This window comes from Poromitra crassiceps (assembly GCF_964638095.1).
Source record: "Poromitra crassiceps genome assembly, chromosome: 20".
NCBI lineage: Eukaryota > Metazoa > Chordata > Actinopteri > Beryciformes > Melamphaidae > Poromitra > Poromitra crassiceps.
In genome coordinates, this window is record NC_139637.1 from 11402118 (window position 1) to 11418764 (window position 16647).

The window sequence follows — 16647 nt, forward strand, 5'->3', positions numbered from 1 at the left end:
AAACTGCTGTATGAATAAACTTTTATTTAGTACTTGTAACAGTCAACACAGTAAACACTGTGGTCTGTTCAGGTTCAGACTCTGAACCTCAGAGTTTCTGTTCCAGGTTTTTCTTCTGCTTCTCTCATGCTGCCTTTATGTAAACAGGACTTTACGACCTTCACCGCCACACAGAGTGAATAGGAGCAGTCAACCAAGTCCTGAATATGAGTCGATCATAGAAACAAGTTAATCAGATCTTATCCCTTCTTCTCTTCTAGTTTATTTCCCTGCAGGCAGCAGCTGGTGGTGTGTTCTAATTTATTTGAACATGTCAACCTGAACTCATCTCTCACTCTAACACCAGCTGAACTCACAGTATACTATGTGTGATACATTTAGCAGGGTAGAGTTTACAAGCAGCACCTGAAGGCAGCAGCGTCTTGGAAAGTCCTGACTACTTTCACTTCCATGTCCAGTCCAGTCAGCAGTTAATCAGAAACAAGCTTGTGGTTGTTTATCTGTTGCTAGAGGCAACATGTTGGATTCAACAGCAGCAGAGTGAGGAGCTCAGATGTCCCCTGGTGGTTTATTATGGTTTACATCAGTGATTCTCAACCTTTTTCATATCAAGGAGCCCTAGTTTAGTCCACATTAGAACCACAGAAACCCATTCGATAAGATTCTGTCTCTTGTACTAAAATCTGAGCATATTTTTCATTGCTAGATATGATTTTGTCCATAATTGTTAATGTTTCAAGGTATTAAATCATGGCTAAAAGATAAACAACAATGTTCTTCTCACACCTACTACCCCTGTAGACATAACTGCATTTAACATTTTGTGCTTTTGTGGATGTATCAATGAATCAATCAATCTATCAATCAATGATCAATCAATGATTTGATGTGTGACTGATAGGAGAAACTAATGAACTGACTTTAGACAGGCTCTGCCTCAGGTGTGTGTGCGTGTGTGTGTGTGTGTGTGTGTGTGTGTGTGTGTGTGTGTGTGTGTGTGTGTGTGTGTGTGTGTGTGTGTGTGTGTGTGTGTGTGTGTGTGTGTGTGTGATATGGGAGCGTCTACGCTAGGCTTCATATATCATATCATATCATCATATTCACGTTGTTTTAGGGGGGGGGGTATTTCATCTCTTTCAATTTACATCCAATTTCTAGGCTGTTAATAATAACAAATGAATTTTGATCTTCACGTAAACAGGACTTTACGACTTTCACCACACAGAGTGAGGAGCAGCCATAGCCGAGTCCTGAATACGAGTCAATCAGAAACAGTTAGTTAGTCAGACAGCAGTCAGCAGATGGTGGTGTGTTCTAACATGTTGAGACATACAACACACGATCATTTAACATGTCCAGTCAAGCTGCAGCACCTGAACTCATCTCTCACTCTAACAGCTCAACTCACAGTATTATGTGATACATTTAACAGGGGGAGAGTTTACGAGCAGCACCTGAAGGCAGCAGCATCTCTGGAAAGTCCTGACTCTCTACTTTCACTTCCATGTCCAGTCCAGTCAGCAGCCAATCAGAAACACAGCTGGTGCTGGTTGTGTTTGCAAGAGGCAGCATGTTGGATTCAACAGCAGCAGAGTGAGGAGCTCAGACGCCCCCTGGTGGTTTATTATGGTTTACATCAGTGATTCTCAACCTCATTCATATCAAGGACCCCTAGTTTAGTTCACATTAGAACCGCAGAAACCCATTTGACAAGATTCTGTCTCTTGTACCAAAATCTGAGCATATTTTTATTGCTAGATATGATTTTGTCCATAATGTTTCAAGGTATTAAATCATGGCTAAAAGAGAAACAACAATGATCTTCTCACACCTACTACCTCTGTAGACATAACTGTATTTTGTGTAGATGTATTTTTGTGTATGTATCAATCAATACATTTTATATTTATATAGCACCAAATCACAACAAGAGTTACAGTGGACTCTTTGGTAACGCTTTATAATACAGCCCTCACTTTACCCTGTAAGTACATGGTAACAACATCTGTATTTACAGGGTAAGTACTGGATACAAGAAGTTAATGTACCCTGTAGCAAATCTGTACTTACAGGGTAAATACAGGGCACCCCACCTGTACTTACAGCATAAGTACGGGGTAGAAGATGTGAATTTACTCTGTAAGTACACGGTACAAAATCAGTACAGGGTACCACACCTGTATTTACAGGGTAAGTACGGGGTACAAGATGTGAATTTACCCTGTAACTACAGGGTACAAAATTTGTACAAGGTACCAAACCTGTACTTACAGGGTAAGTACGGGGTACAAGAAGTGAATTTACCCTGTAAGTACAGGGTAAAAAATTTGTACAAGGTACCAAACCTGTACTTACAGGGTAAGTACGGGGTACGGGGTACCACCCCTGTACTTACAGGGTGAGTATGGGGTACCACACCTGCACTATACGGGGTACCACACCTGTACTTACAGGATAAGTACGGGGTATCACACCTGTACAAGTACGGGGTACAAGAAGTGAATTTACCCTGTAAGTACCGAGCAAACATCCACTGAAGATGCCATAGCCATAGCTCTACACACTGCACTGGGCCATCTGCAGCAGCAGGGGAGCTATGTGAGATTGCTCTTCGTGGACTACAGATCGGCTTTTGACAACATCACCCCTGACATTCTGATCTCTAAGCTGTCAAACTTGGGCCTCCCCTCACTCACCTGTTCCTGGATAAAGGACTTCCTGACCAACCGCCCGCAGACGGTGAAACTTGGCGCCCACTTCTCTTCCACCCGCACACTCAGGCTCTCCTCCGGGCCGGGTGCTGAGCCCCCTGCTCTTCAACCTCTCTACACACATGACTGTCTCCCCGCCCAACCAGGTAACACCATTGTCAAATTTGAAGATGACACCACAGTGATTGGGCTGATATCAGGTGGTGATGAGATCACCACCACAAAAACAAAAGAAATCATCATCGACTTCAGGAAGAACAGGACTGACCTCGCCCCCCTCTACATCAATGTGGACTGTGTAGAGAGGGCCCACACCTTCAGATATCTCAGCACCCTCATCTCTGCTGACCTATCCTGGTCAGCAAACACCACAGCAGCCGTCAAGAAGGCCCAGCAGCGTCTACACTTCCTGAGGGTGCTCAGGAGGAACAACCTGGATGGAGAGCTGCTGGAGACCTTCTACAGATCCTGCATCGAGAGCCTACTGACATATTGCATCTCTCAGTGTGGTACGCCAGCTGCACTGAAGCAGACAGGAAAAGGCTGCAGATGGTTGTAGAGACTGCACAGAGAATCATCGGACGCCCTCTCCCCTCCCTGAATGACATCTACAACTTTTGTTGCCTAAACAGGGCGAGAAACATTGTAAAGGACAATTCTCATCCCAGTCATCAGCTGTTCAACCTGCTGTCCTCAGGGAGGCACTAGAGATGCATCAGAAGAACAAACAGACTCAAGGACAGTTTCTTCTATACATGTATATATATGATTGTACTGATTACAATGTCTGGTGTTTTGCCAAAAAGTGAAAACTGCAAACAAGTGATTAACGTTAGCTGCTCAATAGGTCCAGATTGCTCCCTGTCACCATATTCAGTGTTCCACATCCTGGTTACCCTCTCCATGCTCCCTCATGGTTGGATTAATAAGCCAATGTTAAATGTTGGCTTTCAAAGTTTTGCTTTTTTTTATTTATTTTTTGCTGCTGAGTTTCTTATAGAGAGGCAAAGTGGAACGTCACTTCCTGCTTCAGCACTGTACCAGAGATTTTCATCCGCCATTTATTTTCCCATAAACATTTCGTAAAATGCTTATAAAATAGTTGTACTTCGTCGAACCAAACGGTTCAGCTTACGCTATAATCGGGAGATTATATTTCGGAGCCGAAATTGTAACATAGCAACGTTGGTCCACAAACTTAGTTTTCTTTGGGAGAACTTGTTTATTTTGTATGTATCCAATTTCCTGATTAGATCAAATGCATTGTTTTTTTAAAGATGTATTCTGTGTTGGCTGTGAAACTGTGATTGCATTAAAAAAAGGTTCCTAAGTATTTAAACTCTTCTACTGTTTTAACAGACATGCATTGCGGTGACTCGCAATAACCAGCTCCCTAGTCTTCTTTTTTTTTAAAGATTGTTTTTGGGGTATTTTGCCTTTATTTATTTTTATATAGGACAGTAGGCAGGGAGAGAGAGAGGGGATGACATGCGGCAAGGGACCGCAAGTCAGATTCGAACCCGGGTAGGCCGCAGCGGCCCTTCATGGTATGCGTGCTACCAGGTGAGCTACGAAATATGTAGATTGATTAGCTGTGTCCCCTGTCTTCATAAGGCCAGCTAGCATCATCATCATCAGCATATTTATACAATTGGCATATTGCATTCATATACTGTAATGTGCATTGCATAGTGTACAAAGAAAATAAAACAGAAGAAAGGACGCAACCTTTTTATTCAGGATAACTGTCTCAGAAGTGATACCACTGAACCTCACTCTCTGTGGTCGATCTGAAAGGAACTGGTATGATATGGCAATTTGTGTTGATGTCACAAAGCCTTTTAATCAAAGTGTGTTTCTGCATACAATTGAAAGCAGAACTAAAATCGATAAATAAAAGTCTGGCAAAACTGTCAGGCTAGATGTTTACTGATGGTATTCATTAATGTCAGTGTTGCGTCTCCAGCACCTCGGCCTCATCTTATATGCAAACTGAAATGGGTCGAACCATTCACTAAGGCCATGTTCAGACTAGGAGGCCAAATCTGATTTGTGAACTTTAGTGACCTATTAATGATTCTATCCAGATTGGTTTTATGAGTCTGGACACTCCAAATCTGATTTGTGTCACTTGTCCCAAACCACATATGGAGGTAGTTTCCAATCTGCTTTCGACTGATGTGATTTTAGAGCCCAGCTGTCACCGCGCTGGTCGAAAGCTCTGTAAAAATTAATGTCACCAGCACAGACTTTGCATGAAAAGAGGCATTTATGAGCAGCGTCGAGCTTTCTAACCCCGACGTCAAGAAGCTATGAACCCTTCTTCTCAAGTAGGTGGCTTTCAAATGTTTCTGTGACACTTGTAAATACGTGCGTAACGCTGATTTAGACAGCTTGGGAGTGTTATATATTGACGTGACTCGGACACCGCTTAGACAACAACTGACGTTTATTCACCAACCTGGATGTATATACATTCTTATACGTCATCATGACGTCATACGCACTGTCGACGCTACGCATATTCACACAATATGTTGCATCCCCCTTCTTAAGATTATTTTTTTCACAACAGTAATTTACCAAATAATGTCTCTAGTTATGCCCTTATTACAGTGCAATAACAATGCAATAAACAACAAAATCTTAACTTCTTGCACTGTATTCTACTTCATCTTCCATATTAACAGATTTTTTTTTTCTTGCGTTCAAACTTTTTTTTTCTTTTTCTTTTATTATTGAACAATAAATTATTTTATTTCACCTTTGAACCTGTAACATGTGACTTTATGATAGACTATATGAGATTGTACACCTAGGGCCCTATTCTCCCACAGGCCTTCAGTGCTAAAACGGGCCTTAACCGTAAAAAAACGTGCCTTGCGCCTGTTTTGGGATGATATCAATATGGCTTTACGCTGCCAAATGCGCTTTAGGCCGAATGGGCGTGGCGCAGTCCCAGAATGGGCCAAAGTGGGCGTGTCGGCCTTAAATCTCGGCGTACTGATATCTTCGCACCTGGCGTAAATTTAGCGCTTTGCGCCTTTGAAAACCAGGCCTATTCAGTGCGCCAGTGCTCTTCTGCCTCTCCCCTGTCACCCTTCTCGGTCTCTCTCTGAAACCAGGCCTATTAGTCTAGTAGGAACGGGGGGTCCCCGCGCACCCGAAAGATATATTTTTCTAACATAGATTTTTGTACTCCTCAAGGTGTCTAATAAACACATTTTGTTGTTACCCCGTTGAAATAGTGTCCCATGGGTCCGTTTGGCGGCCATCTTTGCGGGCATATTGCGATGTCTGATGAAAATGGATAAGGGTCATAACTTTTGAACTAGACGTCATACAGAGACAAATGACACCACTTTTCTGTATGATTTCTGCATGAGGAATTGATTCAGAGGGTTGTTTTAATGATTTTAACAGGTTTGGTATAGTAAAACTCAAAAACATTTGAAAAAAGTGTCTAATTTACTCTCAAAATCTTGCAAAAAAAATCTATCTACATATTAGTCCATGGGCCAGAAGGGTTGGGAATAATGCTCATATTGATTTTTGGCAAGGTATACATCTCTAGAGTTAGAAAATATGTGAGAGCATTGCACCAAAGCTAAAAGTGTGTTATCACTCGATTTATAACACCATGCAAAACATAATAGTTGTGGGACTTTTAGGGACATTTGAGGCTAAGTTCATGCAAATCAAGTCTAAAAGCACCAGATTTTGCCCAGAATTAGCCCAGGGCATGCTCTAACAATTGAGCCAGAGTGCCCGAGCCGGTGACCCCCGGGGTCACCATGGTGGCCAGATCCAATATGACCACTGTCCGAAAAAGATTTTGGCTATAACTTTTGAAAGAGATGAGCTAGAAATACAGACTTGGTGTCTGTATATTTTCACGCCAACAGAAGTGAATATAAAGTTATGGAATATTACAGTAATCATGTACAGTAAATATGGACAGAGCTTCATAATCAATTATACAGATACTATGATAAATATAGAACTACTAAATATATAATGATGACATGGGTGACTTTTCCCAAGGATCTTTCATGTGATGCTGACACAACACAAACAAACATAAGGAGAGTCTCAGCTACAATAACAAAGTGATAGAGTGCTTCCCAAAGATTTATTGTAGGAAAAGACATCTCACTCCAGTAGATATATGAGAATCTAACACTCAGAAAACCTTAAAGCAGATAACATCTTGAAGCAGTTGATGTGATTTCACAGATGAAGTTAAAGGACAGAAGTCTTTCATCTGACTCAGTTTGAGCAAGTTAGTCGCTGGAAAAAAATTATGTCACACAGGAAGGCGAAGCCTCAAGTCACAAATACATTCGACTCGAGTGACACTCAAATACACGTCATGCGACATACATGTGCTGTATGTCATGCTACATATGATATGTGTGCTGTATGTCATGCTACATATGATATGTGTGCTGTATGTCATGCTACTGTACATATGATATGTGTGCTGTATACACTATGTGCCGTACATCAAATTGTCACACACATTTTCACTGCCAACTCCGTCAGGACTTTTCCCCCAAATTTGTTCGACGTCTACTTTTTAAAGGCTTATAATTAGTCACATAAGACCCTAAATTACATAGTTGGATGGTTTTGGTGCATTTTACTTGCCAGGGTCTTTAAGTTCCTCCACCAATTTGAAAATGTTGCTGCATTTGGTTATGATTAGGCAACTAAAACAAGTTGGTTAAGGTTAGGGTTATGGTTTGGGTTAAGTATGTGCCATACATCATGTACTGTATATCACATTAGTACACTACATAGACGACAGTAGCCTATATGTATATCACCAAACATGTATGTGCTGTAGATCATATGTGTCACAGCACATGTGCAGTGTTTCACAGAAGGCTTGAAGGAGAAACAGCGGCTCCTCCTCTCCAGCAGGTGGCAGCACTGAAAACAAAAGAAAGCAGGTTGAGTTCCCCGCTGACTTTTTCTTCCAGGAGACAAACAACGGACTCCTACTATCAATGATTCCTACCTCAGTTAGTGGGAACCAGAACCCGACCTGATTTAAAACAAGAGAAGAAGAGACTGTTGTTATTTAGTCATTATTATGTTATTGTTCTGTAAAGTCTGAAGAGTCGGAACTGGTCTGATGTGGTCTCAAGTGATCTGAAGTGGTCTGAAGTGGTCTGAAGTGGTCTAGTGCAGTGGTTCTCAAAGTTTTTCACATGAAGGACACCTAAACTAACAAAGATTAGACCACGGACCCCCATTTGATAGGATTTTGTCCCACCGTCCCCCATATGATAATAAGATTGATTGATGTTTTATTACAGAAAGTGTATAAAAGCCATGACCAAAATAGTCATTGTGTTACTTATGAATGGAATTATAGCGCAAACAAATTACCCCCCTTTTGGCTGGGGACCCCCTGGAACCCTCCCAAGGACCTTTGGGGGTCCCCGGACCCCATTTGAGAACCACTGGTCTAGTGGACTGACCTTGGGCTTAATACATCTTGAATCTCTCTTGGGCCTTCCACCTGTAGAAGATGAATCCAGCCAGAGCAAAGATGAGACCCAGAGCCAGTCCCGAGGCTCCGATGGCCATCTCGTTTCTCTCAGACTCAGGCATGGAGGGATCTGTGGAGACATTGAGATGGTTGATTTCAGACAGTCCAGTGTAACTCAATCTGACTGGCTTGTCCAAGGAGGTGTATTTTAGCTGGTGACTGTGTGGACACGGCTCAGTAACATGATTCACTTTTATTACTGTGATGACTTCACACCTCAGCCCCACTGAGTGCTTTGATTTTGTAAAATAACTCACACATTCCACTAGAGGGACAAGAGGTGGACTGATAACTTTACCTTTCTACAACAGCATGAGTGAATACTGGATTCTGATTGGCTAGCAACAGTGGTAAATAGGCCAACAATCTACAGTTCGGCTCCAACCGCAGTATCACTCCGCTCCCTGATACTGACTCCGCTCCCTGTGCTGACTGACGGAAATGGCCGATCTCTAACAAGGAAATGTTCGATTTCGTAGTAACGTTTGATTTACTGGGTGGATTGAGTTTTGAGCAGTGGTTAGATGAAGATGAAGGTGAAGTGAACAAAGAACGACATGGTGAAATTGGGGAGAGAGAACTGGCTGAGCTTGAGTTGTCACGAGTTCGGACTAGCGGGAGGTCGGACTAGCGGGAGGTCGGACTAGCGCCCGGACCCCGAACCTGGGACTGTCAAACAAACAAACGCCCTCTGCCGTCACCAGATATCAACACACCACCACCAAAACGGGCTGCTTTAGATAACTGTTTAAATAACTGTACTTTTACAGGCAATGTATCAATAACTGTGAATCCCGTTAAGGAATAGGTTAGTTGTTTTTTGGCTCAAAGGCAACTAAATGTTTAGTGCAATCATTGATCTTGTGTATGGAACTATATTCTGTGGCGGAAGGATAAATGTATTCTGAAACCAGTAATGATTGTAAATAAATGAATTGGATGTTACAATTGTGTATTTTTTATATTATTTGGTAGCTGTTGTAGAAAACAAATTTACCACTCGAGGTCGGGGGTTGTGGCCACATTTACCACTGGTACAGGGTTTATAGCACTCGGCTACGCCTCGTGCCACAACCCTGTACCAGTGGTAAATGTGGCCACAACCCCCTTCCTCTCGTGGTAAATTTGTTAAGTAGTCCAATTATATGAAGAGGGCTGTATTTTACAGGGTGATAGTAACGTGGAGCAGTCTTCCAGGTGATGTTTCTTACATCAAAGGAAAGGCTGGTTTTAAAAGGAAACTTATACTCCACATACACTCATACATACATACATACATAGCCTACATACATACATACATACATACATACATACATACATACATACATACACTCATACATACATACATACATACATACATACATACATACATACATACATACATACATACATACATACTGTACATACATATGTGTATATATACACTCATACATAAAATACAATTTTATTCTGCAGGCTAGCTTGAGTACTTGCGGACCTTGCTACATCTGGTTCTAAATGATCTTTTATCTTGTTTTATTCTCTCTTTTTCTCATGTGATACATGTTTTTTGTGATACATGTTTTTTAGTATATTCTATTTGTGTATTCTTTCTTATGTGATACATGTTTTGTGTATTGTGTATTCTATTGCATTGTCTGTTATGTAATGTATATATTTTCTTGGACCCCAGGAAGACTAGCGGTCGTGTAGGCGTCAGCTAATGTGGATCTGTTTTAATAAACAAATAAACAAATACTGATCAGTAATATCTGATCACTGATATGACAGATTAGGATGAATAATAGGATTATTAATTATAAGTGTTATAGTGACACAGTAATGTCACACAGTACAATCCAATGGGAAGCTAAAGAAGGGTGATATGCCAGAATCTGACCTGCATGCACTACATGAGTCTCTGATTAAAGTGTCACAGTTTACAAATACAGAGGCATTTAACTTTCAAATTCTTTGTAGTGACGTTAACTTTGATGCCCTTAGCCCCCTAGTGGCGACAGGTGGTAGACCCGGTGTGGCTGGTGTTGATGAGGGAAACAACACTGGTGTCAAAATGGTAGCCTCCTGTGACAACTCTTAGTGAGTGTGCAGCAGTGATACTCAACTTGTGGCCCGGGGGCCAGATGCAGCCCGTGATACGGTGCCAAGTGGCCCCCTGGCCATTTTCTAATTCACAATGAAAACTATAAAGTTCGACTGAGCTCCAGATAAATTCTCAAATATCACCACCTGCTCACCACCCAGGTACTTCAATGTACTATTCTAACTTAACTTAACCTATCCTGTGGCTGTGTGCACCAAATTGTCAGACTAAACTCCGGCTGACACCCCAAATACCTACAATCCGCTACAGAAAAATTAATATTATTAATGATCAATAAACTAATTAACAGAGATGCTCACAAGTCATTTTTTGCAAGTGTAAGTCAAGTCTCAATTCTTTGAGCTCAAGTCCAAGTCAAGTCTTAAGTATCTTATGGATGAGCGTTCTATCATCTGTTACATGCCATCCGGTCTGATTAGAACACTGCATAGCTAAAACCAAGGAATTCAAAGCATGTACTGTATTATCCTCACTCCTTTATCTATTAGCATACAGCAGCAGCATTGATTGGACGACATCAGTATAGTTTTCCTTGATGTTAATGCACCAAAAGTATTAAATAAAAAAATTTAGATTGTTCATAAGTCCCAAAACTCAAGTCCAAGTCAAGTCTCAAGTCTTTGAGGACGAGTCTCAAGTCACTGTGAGTGAGACTTAAGTGCGACTCAAGTCCAAGTCCCAAGTCCAAGTCCCAAGTCCAAGTCCCCATCTCTGCTAATTAATGATTATTAGTTTGTTTATTAACTGGCCCCTGGCCTCCTGTCATTTTGCAAAAGTGGTCTCCGGGCAAAGCAAGTTAGTTGAGTATCCCTGGTGTACAGTATGAAGAACCAAGATGACAAGACACACAGGCAGACAGGCAGACAGGCAGACAGACAGGCAGGCATGCAGACAGACAGACAGACAGACAGACAGACAGGCAGACAAACAGGCAGACAGACAGACAGACAGGCTGGCAGGCAGGCAGGCAGGCATGCAGACAGACAGACAGACAGACAGACAGACAGGAAGGCAGACAGACAGGCAGGCAGACAAACAGGTAGGCATGCAGACAGACAGACAGACAGACAGACAGACAGACAGACAGACGGACAGACAGACAGACGGACGGACGGACGGACGGACGGACGGACGGACGGACGGACGGACGGACGGACGGACGGACGGACGGACGGACGGACGGACGGACAGACGGACAGACGGACAAACAGACGGACAGACGGACAGACGGACAGACAGACAGACAGACAGACAGACAGACAGACAGACAGACAGGCAGGCAGACAGACAGACAGACAGACAGACAGACAGACAGACAGACAGACAGACAGAGAGGCAGACAGACAGACAGACAGACAGACAGACAGACAGACAGACAGACAGACAGACAGACAGACAGACAGACAGACAGACAGACAGACAGACAGGTAGTTACCCCAGTCCTTGATCACAGGCTCGAACAGGCTGGGGTGCTTCACGATGCAGGAGATCTTCTCTCCAGACCTGTTCAACACACACACACACACACACACACACACACACACACACACACACGCACACACACACACACACACACACACACACACACACACACACACACACACACACACACACACACACACACACACACACACACACACACACACACACACATTCTGCTGGAAGTATAAACATATATTGTTGCCACCGATGGAATATGATCATGGTCGGTCGCAGCAACCACCATAAATCTCTGTATTATAAACTGCCCTTAATAACTAACAAACTAAATCATCACAGATTAATAAAATAAATTGCACATTTCTCTCTAGAAATGTATCAAAACACATTTTAATTCCGAAACTCTCTTCGGACATTGCATTTCCACTGGTACTCGATGGAATGTCCTGAAACACCTGAGTGTGTACTCCAGCGGATCTGGACTCACCTGGGGGTGTACTCCAGATGGATCTAGACCAGTGGTGACCAATTTGGGGCGCTCTGTTTGTTTTGGCCCGCCACGGATTTGGGAGTTTTTTTTTTCCTTTCTTTTTTTTAACTCCCCCCCCCCCCCGATTTTTTATCCCATATTTTATCCCCCATTAGTGCTAACTTCATTTATTTATCCTGGTTGCTACTCCATTCTCTGCCGATCTGGGGAGAGCCGAAACTGGCTCCATGCTTCCTCCGAGACATGGGCAGTTAGCCAGCCGCTTCTTTTCACCTGCCAGGGGAAGCTTAACCGGTAGGACATAGCACGTGGGAGGTTCACGCTATTCCAACCAGTTCCCCTCCCTCTGAACAGGCGCCTTCAACGACCAGAGGAGGAACCACATTAGCAACCAGGATATTGCATGTTTTTGTCAAATTGTCATGGCAAATTGTTTACAAAAGATGGACAATAAAGCTGATTTTCAAAGTACCTTGAGGATTTTTCAAGTTGTGAATTAAGTCAAATTTCTCTCTTGATTACAAAGGTGGAAAATACAACTGTTTTTAACGGGGTGTTTACTGATTAAATGTTTAAGTTGTTGATGTTTTTTTAAATATATATAACCAATTGCAAATTATTACAATTACCAAACAGATAAAAAGTAGATTATTATATTGAAATGTTATTTTAGATTTAGAATGTTAGAATTTTCTATAAAACACAATACATTTTAATGTAATTCCACAACGTTTATTTTTGGCCCTCGGCCCTCCACCCAGATTGAGTTTTGGCCCTTCATGAGAAAGAATTTGGGCACCCCTGATCTAGACTCAGCTGGATGTCTACCCTACAGTGATCTATAAACACCTGGGTGTCTAGCCTACATGTGGATCTGGACTCACCTGGGTGTGTACTCCAGGTGGATCTGGACTCACAAAGGTGGATCTGCACTCACCTGGGTGTGTACTCCAGGTAGGAGTGGAACTGGGAGTACCAATCGCCGTCGACCATCTCTTCAGTGGAAGAGACATCAGAGGTGACTTCCTCGTCGTCTCTCAGCCAAGTCACATCGATTTGTTTTGGGTAGAAGTCGTAGGCGCTGCACATCAGCATGGCCGTGTGTCTCCCACCATCGGGCGTCACTGACCTCAGCGTGACAGAGGGTTTCACTGCAGGACACAGTGTTAGTGTTATCGTCATCATCATTATCGTCATCATCATTATCATCATCATTATTATTATTATCATTATTGTTGTTCTTATTATTATTAATGTTGTTGTTGGTGGTGGTGGTAGTAATAGTAGTAACTGCAGTAGTATTACACAGAAACAGTACACTAATATCATAATAATACTCCTAGTTGCAGCATCAGTGCTTTGCCCCCAGATGGCGTCACTGAGCTCCGTCTGGTTCAGAGTTTATCCGAACCAGAATCAGAATCACTTTTATTGCCACACTATGCAAAATTACATAGGGAATTTGTCTTTAATGACAAAATGAATTTAAATTGTGAAGACATTTGATATAGGCTATAGACATTTAATTTTCCTGTAATCATATTTACATTTTTCTTTCAAGTGAATATTTCCATAGATGCATACTGTCAAAAATATTTCAATGTGGTGAATTGTAGACACAATTTTACATTTTATGATGACTGATCAATAGATAAGCTATACACCAATACAGATGTTTAATCGAAGGTTGACAGCAGATACACGCATAGAACGATTTCATATAGACTGCATCTACATGTGAAAAAAACTCAAAATGAAACAGTAAAAACATTTAAATCTGACGGAAAGGTTTGTAAGTGTGGAAATGTAGAATGAAAGTAGTTGTTTATGTGTTAATGTGTTTATTATTATGACTGAGATTAATTTGATGTGTTTATTGTAGAGAGCAGCAGCTCACCTGTCTTAGACAGAACAACTCGGTAGTCAATGTCAGCGTTGGGTTTGCAGAAGCTGTACTTGGCCTGCGTCCTCATCCTGATCTCTGCAGGATCGTTGTTAAAGGCCTCTGCGGTATTCAGCCCATGCTCAGTGTAGCCAACAAACTTCCCCACACTGCTGCTGAACCTGACGTCCTCAACCTTGTTGTAATAGTGAGAGTAAATGTACTCTATGTCCTTCAGCTCAGTGGAGTTGAACACACAACGGCTCACCGTATATTCCTCAAATCCATCTGGAGATCAAAGACAAAGTCTGTTTAGTCTCACAGATGTAAATATATTTTATATTCCAACTGAAGAGTATTATCTCTGAGCTAGTTATTGATCAGTTCAGGTATTGATGTATTGATCCTACCTGCTCCATACAGACTGATGAAGAAGAGGGAGAAGAGCAGAACAGATGAAGCCATGTCCCTCTTTTGAGTTCACTAACTGACAGACTCAACCTGAGTCCTGCTATAAAAACCAATGTAGGAGCCACACACTGGTCACATGACCAGCATCACCTGTTGCCAGGCAGACAGTCCGGCCTAAAGGCTGCTGGTGGCAGAGAGTAGCCTGGTATCTAGACCCATATGAATCACAGTTGTCACTCTTCATACATCTGGACCTATGCCCATGCACAATGTTTTGGGGCTTTTTGGTGGTCCAGGGGGGTCCACTCAGTCCGGTCTCAGTCCACTTGGGTCAGGAGAAATCCAGGTTCAGGCAGATCCAGCCTATTCATTAGTCACATACACTGTGGAGGCGGTAGGTGAGGGCGAGGGAGAGGTCACAGTAATGCTTTAGAACACAGCCCGCAAAAATAACCATGTAAGTACAGGGTAACAAGATCTGTGTTGTACCCTGTACTTACAGGGTACTTACGGGGTACAAGGTGTTTTTCCCTGTAGTGGACCAAATGTGTACTTACAGGGTACTTAAGGGGTACAATGTGTTGTACCCTGTACCTACAGGGTACTTACAGGGTCCAAGGTGTTGTTCCCTGTAGTGGACCAATTATGTACTTACAGGGTACTTACGGGGTACAAGTTGTTGTACCCCGTACTTACAGGTCAAGGTGTTGTTCCCTGTAGTCACTACAGTGTAGTGGACCAATTATGTACTTACAGGTTACTTATGGGGTACAAGGTGTTGTACCCTGTATTTACAGGGTACTTATAGGGTACAAGGTGTTTTTCCCTGTACTGGACCAAATATGTACTTACAGGGTACTTAAGGGGTACAATGTGTTGTACCCCATACTCACAGGGTACAAGGTGTTTTTCCCTGTACTGGACCAAATATGTACTTACAGGGTACTTAAGGGGTACAAGGTGTTGTACCCTGTATTTACAGGGTACTGTTGGGGATTACATTCTCTTATGGAACTATACATTAGATAAGAATATGACTTAACAGTTCTCTCCAGGTTAAAACTACATTTTGACCTGTCCTGATCAAAGGCAGTCTACTCAGGAACCAGGCTGATCTAATCAGGAGCCCCTCCTCACATCCTGAGATGATCAGTCAGAGGGCCAGACTGAATCTAATCAGCACCAAGATGCTGATTAAGTCATCCCTCAGGTGACTTCACACCTCTGAATGGTTCAAAGCACAGCTCACCACGGGTGGGGTCGCTCCCTCCCAGTCCTCAGACTGAAAGGAGCCGGGCCACCCCTCCCCTCGAGGGATCGGGGGGGGGGCCCTAAGGACACTCCCTCCCTGTTAGCAAAAGAGGGTTCGGTCGAACCTTCTAACCAGACGCCATTGGCCAATCAGGTGTACGCCCACGTCCACCGATTGGTCGAAATACCACAACAAAACCGCTGCACACAGCAGAGTTCAACGAGCTACCAGAAGTTTCCAGGAGCCTCGAGAGGTCTTCAAGTCTCCATCCAGCTTCACCCGTCTTCACGGGGAGGGGGGGGGGGAAAGGGGGGGGGAGGCAGACCGTGATGGAACCCTCCACGGCTCGCTCCCTCCTTTCCTTCCCCTCCAGAGGAGATAGTTTGGGGTTTGGGTAAGCGCTGGGACCCGCCGCCGCCCAACCTCTCTCTCTCCTGAAGATCTGGGCATGAACCAACCAAGCTGAACGACCAAACACACCGGCATTCTGACTCAGTCTAAACCCAGCTCGTTTTATTTTGTTTAGTTAATAGTAAGTCGCAGGGAGACAAGCTCGTTTGTGCCGTTAACCAGCCTAAGTGGCTTGCGTAAATACTGGAATAGTTCTACTTAATTCCAGTATAGATATTACCCGCTAGTTTTAGTAAGTCGCAAGGAGAGAAACTCGTTTGCGCGTTTTAACCAGTGTCAGAGGTTCGTCAACGCCGCCCCACAGGGCAACCAGGAGAAAAGCCCAAAGCCCACACGAAGCGCACCGCGGCCTGAATCGAATCGGCCGCTGGGGTCCTCGAGGATCC

At 43.1% G+C, this 16647-nt stretch overlaps 2 protein-coding genes across 3 annotated transcripts in view; both read right to left on the reverse strand.

Annotated features, from left to right (window-relative positions):
• The window catches only part of LOC310794590 (rano class II histocompatibility antigen, B alpha chain-like), a 45462-nt gene that overhangs the window by 17591 nt on the left and 11224 nt on the right, over positions 1-16647 (reverse strand). The gene's annotated exons all lie outside the window — the stretch shown is intronic.
• LOC310794587 (H-2 class II histocompatibility antigen, E-S beta chain-like) lies at positions 7442-14680 on the reverse strand. 2 transcript variants are annotated; one of them, XM_083656568.1, is made up of 7 exons: positions 14598-14680; positions 14203-14475; positions 13243-13456; positions 11811-11878; positions 8201-8341; positions 7735-7761; positions 7442-7646 (listed from the first exon to the last, which is right to left on the reverse strand). In XM_083656568.1, exons 1-5 carry the CDS (start codon positions 14650-14652, stop codon positions 8208-8210), a joined length of 744 nt encoding a protein of 247 aa, XP_083512694.1. In that variant the 5' UTR covers positions 14653-14680; the 3' UTR covers positions 7442-7646; positions 7735-7761; positions 8201-8207. The 2 variants fall into 2 exon arrangements, with proteins under 2 accessions (XP_083512694.1, XP_083512695.1); XM_083656569.1 differs by lacking the exon at positions 7735-7761.

Bases quoted from the DNA above. Each gene is read 5' to 3' on its own strand.
- LOC310794587 (XM_083656569.1), bottom strand. From the start codon at position 14,652: ATGGCTTCATCTGTTCTGCTCTTCTCCCTCTTCTTCATCAGTCTGTAT. The intron at 13,457-14,202 runs GTGAGCTGCTGC...TGTGTCCTGCAG, and splicing joins AGTTGTTCTGTCTAAGACAG to TGAAACCCTCTGTCACGCTG. The intron at 8,342-11,810 runs GTAACTACCTGT...ATGTCTCCACAG, and splicing joins GCCTGTGATCAAGGACTGGG to ATCCCTCCATGCCTGAGTCT.